The sequence below is a fragment of the Phoenix dactylifera genome, chromosome 2 (genome assembly GCF_051530095.1).
Source record: "Phoenix dactylifera cultivar Ajwa chromosome 2, Ajwa_hap1_PhDact_Kaust_v1.1, whole genome shotgun sequence".
NCBI lineage: Eukaryota > Viridiplantae > Streptophyta > Magnoliopsida > Arecales > Arecaceae > Phoenix > Phoenix dactylifera.
The window spans coordinates 30,760,409-30,770,483 of NC_143191.1; the positions used below are offsets into that span (position 1 = coordinate 30,760,409).

At 43.6% G+C, this 10,075-nt stretch overlaps 1 protein-coding gene across 2 annotated transcripts; it reads left to right on the top strand.

The window, feature by feature from the left end:
- The first annotated feature begins 3,155 nt into the window (after window positions 1-3,155).
- LOC103699862 (cinnamyl alcohol dehydrogenase 2-like) lies at window positions 3,156-7,032 on the top strand. Of its 2 annotated transcripts, none has more exons than XR_015975273.2 (5): window positions 3,156-3,542; window positions 3,627-3,740; window positions 3,903-4,130; window positions 5,001-6,181; window positions 6,307-7,032. XR_015975273.2 is itself a non-coding variant. In XM_039130002.3 (5 exons), the coding sequence occupies exons 1-5, from the start codon at window positions 3,451-3,453 to the stop codon at window positions 6,687-6,689; spliced, it is 1,077 nt and encodes a 358-aa protein (XP_038985930.2). In that variant the 5' UTR covers window positions 3,156-3,450; the 3' UTR covers window positions 6,690-7,032. The 2 variants fall into 2 exon arrangements, 1 of the variants encoding a protein (XP_038985930.2); XM_039130002.3 differs by having other exon boundaries at window positions 5,001-5,440; window positions 6,487-7,032.
- The last annotated feature ends 3,043 nt before the right edge of the window (window positions 7,033-10,075 follow it).

The following is a 10,075-nucleotide window of genomic DNA, read 5'->3' on the forward strand; positions in this document are numbered from 1 at the left end:
AATAATATAACATAATTTAATATTATATAAAATAACATATTAATGTATTATGATAATATAATATTATATTTATAGTATAATACAATAATAAAGATATAAAATATTATAATTATTATCATTATATATTAATATTTTATTAATATAATATTTTTAGGAACTAATTTTTTGGAAAAAAATATAAAGGCACACAATCATACTTGCAAAAGTGAGATTGGTAATATAAAGGGATATTTTCTATAATTATAATATTTTATCATGGGTATTGTAGTTCAAAATAATAAAAAAAATATTAATTTAAAACAACTTTCTGACACATGCTAAAAGTGCTTTTCCAAAAAAGCTCTATTTTGAAGCTTCTCCTAAGAAGCTATTTTATAATAATATTATTTTATGCTTTTGTTAATAATGCGTGTAGAGAAGGCCATTTTGATCTACCCCATATAATTAGAAATTCTTCCTTGTATAGGCACATATGATCCAATAGTAGCATGATTGTCACTTGTTTTAGGACTTGTGATGTAACAAAGCTTTTCTTTTGATTTTTTTTTTTTGATGTATTAATAACTATTGGTTAATACAGGTAAGTCTTGAATACTCAGCATCTATTTTCTACATGATTCATCATGCAATACCGAAAGTTTAATTTGACCTGATTGTCAAAAAATTTATCACTTTATTAAAGAATGCACAACTAGAAGAGAAGAGGTGGTGCCATATAAAAATCTGAATTAAAATTTAAAATCTATTTAGGACATGTTACCGAAAAAGATCTAGTAGGATAATTTTACCAGTATTCATGCATCTAATAGAAAACTGTAAGATGACCTCTGAGTGTATCATCTTTCATTTTGGTTAATAAACTCCTTTGGATTAAGGGATGGTCCATGTTTGTCTAGATCTATTCAGATGCTAGACAACCTGCCCGACCCGCTTAGGCTTGAAGAGTTTTGGCAGGTCTGGACCTGGATTTAAAGCCTAGCAGGTCAGACCAAGCTTGAAATATGAGCTCGTCCATTAAACAAGCTGGACTCGATTAGGTTTTCATGCACCTGGTCCAAACCCAGAATCTATATAATGCATAACATATATTATATATATTGCCACCCATGCCTGACTTGGTGACCCAGGTAGGGGTGGCAATCGCGTCGGGTCGGATCATAAACGGGTCGGGTCACATGCAGGTCGGGTCAGAAAATCATAAACCTGAACCCGACCTGTTTATTAAACAGGTCAGAAATTATAACCTGAACCTGACTTGTTTATTAAACAGGTAACCCGACCCCACCCGTTTTAACCTGTTTAATAAACAGGTAATCTATTTACCCAACCCGACTCGATCTGTTTAACATGTTTGCCCAACCTGACCCGTTTAACCTGTTTAGACCTGCCCAACCCAACCTATTTAACCTGCCCAACCCGACCTGTTTAGACCCGTTTAACCTGTTTAGACCCGTTTAACCTGTTTAGACCTGTTTAACCTACTAACAGTTAAATGGGTTAAACGGTTTAAACGGGTCAGACATCTAAAACCCGTATCCGACCCAATTAATAAACAGGTTAAACATGTCGATCTGTTTACGACCCGAACCTGTTTAGGCCAAACCCAAACTTGTTTATGGCGGGTCGAACACGGGTCGAGTTGGCGGGTCGGGTCATATTTTGCCACCTCTAGACCCGGGTAGTTTGAATTAAACTAGGCGGTTCACTTGGTTAAGGGGAAAAATGAGGTGGCTAGGGTTATAGCCTCCTCACCTCAATCCACCACCACCAAACTGCTCAACAGGGGAGAGAACTAGAGGAGTTTTGCCTCTATGCTAATGAATGAGGCAGCTCAAAGTCCTCCAAATTGATGCAATTGTCACTATCATGATGCACCTTCGCCGCCATATATCAACACGATCTCTTCTTCCATTTGAGGTTCCGCATCGCCAAGCCAGCGGAGGATGGCCTCAAGCTTTTGTCGTGTGATCTTGCTATCATTGTTGCGGTCAATACATAGATGATGGGGGCGAGGTGCTAGAAGTCATTGGATCCTACAACGTAGGGTAGTTTACTTTCTAGGCGGAGATTAGAGGAGGTAGGGAGAATGGAGCAAAGGGGTGAACTGGAGGCGAAGGGGGTATTGCCGTGAGAGATCGAATAGCTGTTCTTCTTCGAAGACTTCTTGGAGGAGAGTTGAAGAAGGCTCCCATGGAGAGCTTCATGGCTTCTTAGACCTAGAGAGAGGGAGAAAAGGCGGGACAGGGGGGAGAGAGGAAGAAATGCTAAGGGAAAAATGGGGTTGGGACATCGGGGTAGGATTAAAAAGGAAGAGTGGCGTGTGGGGGTGCTACTTGGGGCTGGAGGAGCTCCTTCAACCTTCAAGAGCTCCGTCTCAATCCTCCACTTGATCGGGTCGCTAGGGTTATCCCACTTTCAAATTTATTGTAGGCTCTCAAAATTCATTGGCATGCAGTTTACTTAGTCCAGAAAGCCTGAGGCTCAGTTCGAAGCCTAAATAAGTACAAGGCCCATGCCTATGAAGTAGGCCTGAAAGTCAGCTTGGTCGAGCTCGAGTCTGACTAATCTTTGGGCATATTTGACTAACTCATATGGTGCCTTTTGTTTTATAGTACCCAAGCCTATCTATAAGCATTGAGAAATATCTAATTGCTGTGAGTATATGACATAGGGATTAGGCATGAAAAATCAAAAAAAAATATACTGCACCATATGTACTATGCTAATGATGCACGATGGGAACAAATTGAGATGAAATGTATGGGGCGGCAATTCGAGACGAGGTGCGTGGCAGTGAGTGATTGGTGTGATAGGATATAATTTCTGGAAAGATCTAAACCCAATCCTCATGTTTGGCCCTTTATGACACTACGTCCGACCACTTGGGTTGTACGAACTAACAAGCCAATAGATGGTGCGAAGGTGGCAACTTAGGAGCAAGTATTTTGGCTTTTTTATTTTTTTTACCAAAAGTTTCCCAACTTGAAGCGGGCCGGCCAGCCACTGGCTGCAGCGCACCTCAAGACCTTAATAGCCGGACAGGAGCCGGCTAGAGCAAGCTGGCTCCAAGTCCAATCAAAGAACAGTCCGAGGCATCTCCGCCCGATGCCCGTCGTGATATTCGAGAAAGCCACGGGCCCCAGCCACGAGAAATTGTATCCTATGCGGTTGTGCTGCTTCGCGTGACGGCAGCGTGACATCCTCTCTCACCTCACTCACCTACCGCGGTTCACCCACTCCACCCTCCCCTTTCCTCTCTCTCTCTCTCTCTCTCTCTCTCTCCATCGTCTCTCCTCCGGTGGTCATGATGCTTCTATCCTTTATAACACCGGGGCCGCATCATCACGAGCAAAAGCTAGAGCACTCTCAGAAAGCAGAGGAGTAGAGCACTCTCTCTCCCAACCCCCTGCTCTTCTTCTCATTCTTATTTTCCACTCAACATCCCGAGAAATGGGCAGCCTGCTTGAGGCGGAAAGAGTGGTCACCGGATGGGCCGCAAGGGATCCCAGTGGCTTTCTCTCTCCCTACACCTACACCCTAAGGTAATCAATCAACCAGCATATGCTTCAAATGGCTGTTTTCCCTTCTTCTCTTGGCTTAAGAACAAGTTCCGTTGTCTAAAACAGGAAGACCGGGCCGGAGGATGTGGTGATAAAGGTGTTGTACTGCGGTGTCTGCCACACCGATGTCCACCAGGCCAAGAACCATCTTGGAATGTCCAAATACCCCATGGTTCCAGGGTATAATTAAACAACTGACATACATAATATAAATAGCATCTATACTTCGTATCAAAATGCATATTATGCTTATTGTTTTTGTTTTTGGTAAGTAAAACTTTTTCTTTGGTAAGTGGCTTATTGTTCATGCTGGTGTTGGTTCAATTTGTTTGGTGAGAGAAGGCATGAGGTGGTGGGGGAGGTGGTGGAGGTGGGGAGGGAGGTGAGCAAGGTGCGGGTGGGGGACGTGGTGGGTGCGGGGGTGATCGTAGGGTGCTGCCGGGAGTGCGGGTCGTGCAAGGCCAACATCGAGCAGTACTGCAACAAGCGCATCTGGTCCTACAACGACGTCTACACCGACGGCAAGCCCACCCAGGGCGGTTTCGCTTCCGCCATGGTCGTCGACCAAAAGTGAGTACTGAACTATAAAAAAAAAAAAAAAAAAAAACTAGTTTTATCTTGTTTTTGTTGTCCATGAATTTATTAGTAGCTGCTGATGGCTGAATAGGAAATTGTCTTACATATATTCATCCTTACATGTATATGTTTTTCTCTATATTCTTCCTCACATGGATTTGTTTTTTCCTAAGACCAAAAGAAAGAAAAAAAAGACCAAATAGTAACTCAAAATTCATATTCTTCTTCTTCTTCTTCTTCTCTCTAAAAAAAAAAAAAAAAAAAAAAATCAAACCATCGTTCCGGAGCTTTACTACTTCTCCAGTGTCAGGGACAAACAGAAAAGATGCATAGGTTTTCTGGTGATATTAATTTCTATGCTATTGTAGTTATAGTAAAACTTTTACAAGCAAGACAGGTGATGTATTTTTTGTCTACGTAATTTTATATTCTATATGTTAAATATGAAAAGAGATGCTTGCGGATATACTTGGTTTGATTTGGCAAGAGAATTTTTAAGAAAATCCTCGTCACTCTCAACTGCCGTAGCTTCGTGCCGAAAAAAAGCCTAACCAAAACGTGAGGTGGCTATTGGTTGCTGCTTGTATTCCACCAAAAAAATAAATTCCCTTTTTTTTAATAAAATCAATTGTTTTTTCTGGAAAGGAATCATGTAACCAAACAGGGCAACCGCAACCCAAGAAATGCTTCTGCGCAACAACCAATTAACGAACGCCAACTCAAAGGACTTCAGAATGGACAAGGTAACTAGAGGCTACGTCACCAAAACGTAATTATAAGGAGCAGAACACCTATTTCCTTTGCTTTCCAGAGAAGCAAACTTGCTCTGCGCCCTTTTGAATACTTGGAATTTTCGATCGACAGGTTTGTGCTAAAGATACCGTCAGGCCTCGCACCCGAGCAAGCAGCTCCCCTGCTATGCGCAGGGGTGACCGTATACAGTCCTCTGAGACACTTCGGGCTGACGAAAGGTGGGCTGAGGGGTGCTATCATGGGTCTAGGAGGGGTTGGCCATATGGGGGTGAAGATTGCCAAGGCCATGGGCCACCATGTTACCGTGATCAGCTCCTCCGACCGCAAGCGGACGGAGGCCATGGACCACCTCGGCGCCGACGCCTACCTTGTGAGCTCCGATGAGGCCCAGATGGCCGCAGCCATCGACTCCCTCGACTACATTATCGACACGGTGCCGGCGTTCCACCCCCTGGAGCCCTACCTCTCGCTGCTCAAGGTGGATGGCAAGCTCATTCTGATGGGCGTCATCAACCAGCCCCTGCAGTTCGTCACTCCCGCGGTGATGTTAGGTGAGCTGATACTTTGATCTTAATCTATTTGGTATTTTTTTTTGGCTTCCTTGCCAACCTGCGAAGTACGTATCTACCTAACATTGTGATTTGTTCTGTTCTCCTTGGATCCCTCTGTTGGCTTTTCTTTGGAGCTAGCTTGGACTGGGTCCAAACAGGCAGGTTTGATAGTTTGAAACAAATTATTACTTGTTATTAAACAGTGGTCCCTCGGAGACTTGGGAGTGGTGTAACCCTAGAGCCACAAGTTGTATCGGGATCCATCCAAATCCCACCAACCCTACCTGCTTCTTGGACTTGGCTGCGTTGAAGTTTTCAACGTTAAAAAAAAAACAAAGGGGGTCAAGTTGGATCAGAGTGCAACTCGCATCCATCGAGGTACCAGCCCAAGCGAACCCAACCAATGTCCTAGGTTGTTGTCCTCCTATAGAACTTATAACAGGAGAATGTGGGGCCGGAAACTGTATTAACACCTAAAAAAATAGGGACTATGGTACCCAAAAACTAATAATAACAGCAAAATGGGAACTAGGCCCTTGGTGCTTTAGTTTGGAACAGGCATTGAGATCAGTCCAAATGATTGCAATCAATGCAAAGTCGGGTCAGGAGACAGATTTGGTGCAGCTCCAGTGGCAACATTATACACCTATCTTTACCTGAAGCATGAAACCCGTCGTGGCTCTTTTGCATTGAATCGGAGAAAAAAGACAATTTTATCATGTCGAAGTCATTCAACCGGATGTAAGTTTAGCTAGTAGCATTTGTATTTAATGCCGCTGCTCATACCCAACATGCTTCTTTTAGTTCTCAAACGAGAAAAGAACCGAAGAATAAGAAAAGTTGGTCACTGTGTCCTGGATTTGCAGAGAATGCTGACGCACTCTGGTCTTTGCCGACTCCATACAGCGCTCTCCAATATGTCGTCTATTAAGCACGTAGAATGGCTAAATTGATGATGGTCGCTATGTCACTGTACATTCTGAAATTTGAGTGTGTTCATGATGTGACTACACCTATATGTGATGATCATGGTTTTATTTCTGAAGGGAGGAAAACAATTAGTGGGAGCTTCATAGGGAGCATGGACGAGACACGGGAGATGTTGGAGTTTTGCGAGAAGAAAGGCTTGACTTCTATGATTGAGATGGTGAAGATGGAGCAAATCAACGAGGCTCTGGAGAGATTGGAGCGCAATGATGTCAGGTACCGTTTTGTGGTAGACGTGGCCGGCAGCAAGCTTGACCCGTGATCCTCTAATAAGCAAACGCTTCAAAACGGAAACGGTCCTGATGCAGCACTTCCTTCTTCTTGCCTTTCTTTACCTTTACATCTGTTCAAAGTTCGTGTTTCCCTATCGACTGGTTTTCCGCATTGTTTCGTTTTGATGATGGTCTGATTATAAAATATTGTAATTCGGTGAGCTCTGTTGCATAAGTTGATGAGTTGTAACTAATTACGGATGACCAACTCTTTCCATATTATACATCCGGTATGGTGTTATCTAATGGATATTGATGGGTGTGATCCATGAATAGTTATGTAAAAACAGGAATTATAAAATAGTTTATATAAAACTTTTCATTTGCTGGATATATTTCAAATTTGAAGGTTCAACTTCCAGATAAATGAGAATCGGAGGAGAAGCCTTTGACATAGAGTATATAATCACCACCGAGCACTTGTTCAGATGATATCGCCGCTTACCATGCAAGCAAAGGAGTCGGAGGTAACTCTGGTTAGCATCAGCCATCCGAGGGTAGGAAGGAATTAACCCTTTCTACTTGTAATCTGTTTAAAAAAAAATAAAAAATACAAAATAAAAAAAAAGGAAACATAAACCATAAAATCCCTTTTATGATGAATTATTGGTCTTATACAGTTACAAACATTACAAAATTTCTACCAATTTTAAGCTATTTAGAATTTTAAAGATCTAAGCACAACTACCTATGTATATAATAGCACTAGAAATACCGCTAAATTCTGCACCGCCGGAAAAGCCAATTCTAGGTTTGTCGCACAATACGAAGCAATTTTTAGCCATTATAAATGCCATACCCTGATTCAAAGACACGTGCCGATGGGATATGGCAATCTGTTGTACGCATGTGAAACCTGGCTCGCGAGCATACCAACCGTTCTAAGATCTAACCAAGATTACAGAGAGAAGAAAATTTCTAGAACTAACTAGATTTCTAAATGTTTGAATTGGCCACACCCCAATCCCAAATAATTACAAGTTCAAATATCAAGGCACAACTACAAAGTAACACATTTAAATTAGTTGCTGCCGAATCCATACCAAAGTGGGAGTGTAGCTCAAACAACCCAGAGGTCGACTGAAGACGAGCTAAGTAAGCTAGTTGAGGCGTCGGGCACTGGTTTCCTCCACTGGATGGCCTGCAAGAAATCCACTTGCTATAAATTTCTGGCAGGGATCCTCCGATGTCTAAGTCAGAATAATAAGGCAATAGTATGGAAGGAAGAGATTTCTCAACAGAGGTGGTCTCTCTGAGTGATAGTGAGTATTTTTTATGCGCGTACTTCAAGTCCCCCAACTTTTTCTCTTTATATAGGGGAGCCAGTCTTGTTATTACCCGGGCCGACGTAACGTGCAATGATACCAGGCACTGCCCGATGGTACGGCCGCGTTGCGGGGGTCAATCCGCATGGGTAGAGTGCGGTGCAGATCTGACAAGAGACATGGGATTGTCACGACTGCGGACTGCCGGAGCTATCGGTTATTAGGACCGACAGCCCCCATCGATCGATTGTTGATTTGCTCTGGAGGTAGTGGATTAGAGGCCGGGACAGGCACTCCTTGGTTATGTTGGGCACGCACATACCAATCTAGCCGCCCGCGCCGAATGAGTGCTTCGATTTTATCCTTGAGCCGAGTGCACTACTCGGTGTTCATCATCGCGGTCCTAGGGGAAGTGGTAGTACTTCGTTTGGCCTCTCTTGGTCACCGGGCTCTTCATCGGATCTGGAGAGCGCAAGTAGCCTCGACCCTCAATCTCCATGAGGATCTGGGCCCTTGGGGCGGGGAGAGGGGTATACCTCTCAAACTTTCGAGGAGGGCTCTTGGCTGTTGCAGGCCCCTCTCACACCGAGGTGAGATGCTCCTCGACCTTCTTTGCTCCCCGCATCCCCTCGTGCTTCCCTAGGGGGTCTCCCATCGGTGGACTCACAGTGGCGGGCTATGGCTTCCTCGGCATGGGCATATTGTCAGCCCGTGCCAACATTTCGGCGAAGTCGTCGAAAAAGCGCTTTTTCAGGAAGAAAAGGAAACTCGTTGGCCGCAGACTACTCTTCACTGTAGACATCGCTACCGAGTGGTTTGGTTGCGAACCTCCAACGTCGTTACACTGAAGTGGGTGATATATTCTCTAAGGGATTCCCTCTTCTTCTGCTTGATGTCGAGCAGTGCGTCCGAGCCGTGACATCGTTTTCGGCTAAAGACGAAGTATGCCGCAAAGAGGCGGGCGAGCTGTCCGAAGGAGTGGATGAATTCGGGCCGAAGCCCGGAGAACCAAAACTGAGCTGCTTTGCAATAGGTGGCAGAGAACGTCGGTGGATTCATGTAGCACCATAAGAAGCTTGAAGCTCTCAAGGTGGTCCAAAGGGTCTGAGGTATCATTATATGGCTCTACTTGCAGCATCTTGAGCCGAGGTGGGATTGGCCTCCATGATCTGCTAGAAAAAAAGAGGCTCTGAAGAGAAATTAAAGTTGTTGCTCGCCTCCGAGCATGTCCTTTGAGGGCCTGAATTTGCTGGCTCATTTTCTAGATTCTCCTATCGAGGTCGGTTTCCCACTGAGGTGGGGGCTCTACGAGGCGAACAAGTGAGAGGCTCTAGACAGCCCCATCGGAATGAGGACTCAGAGTGCATTTTTTCCATTCTAGCCGAGGCGCTCTGTCGAGTGTATCGACTCTAATGCGACCACTCAGGATTCCGGTCCTGAGAGTGGTAGCTGATCAGGCGCATTTGGTATGCCAACAACTATGAGTCGAGGCTAGGTTGGCCAAATTCTGACCGAGATGGCTCTAATCGCACCACCGCATGCTGCAGACCTTGGACCACCGTGGCCAACACTTGCACCTGTTAAGTGAGCAAGTCGAACTGCTCCTTCTCTACAGGAGCGGTGGGCCATTCCTGTGGAGCGAGTTCGGTGCTCTGTAACGACTTTCGGGAGTTAATTTATAACTCCATTACTGGGGCCCAAATTGTAGCTAGACTCTGAGTTCAAAAGTAGAACACAAAATCTAATTATTTTACCAATAATAAGAAAATCTTATTTTCTGAAAAGCTGTAATATTTTATGGAGTCATCAATCATGTATGGGTATCCAAAGAGTTTCGAATGTTTAACATGCATGGATGGTTTTCAAAGAAATGCTTCAAACATTTTTAGAAATATAAAGTTTCAAGCAAAGATCTCCAAAAATTATAATATTTCCTCCCAAACATGGCAATAGTCCTTAACCATGAATATATACAAATTTTGAAAACATCTAAGAGTTTCGATATCATGATATGTCATTCTTGATCCTATTTATATGTATACAAAAAAAATATTTAGCAAGAACAAGGATTGAAGTTTTAATTTCAGGTCATGTTGATGATTAATAATAAT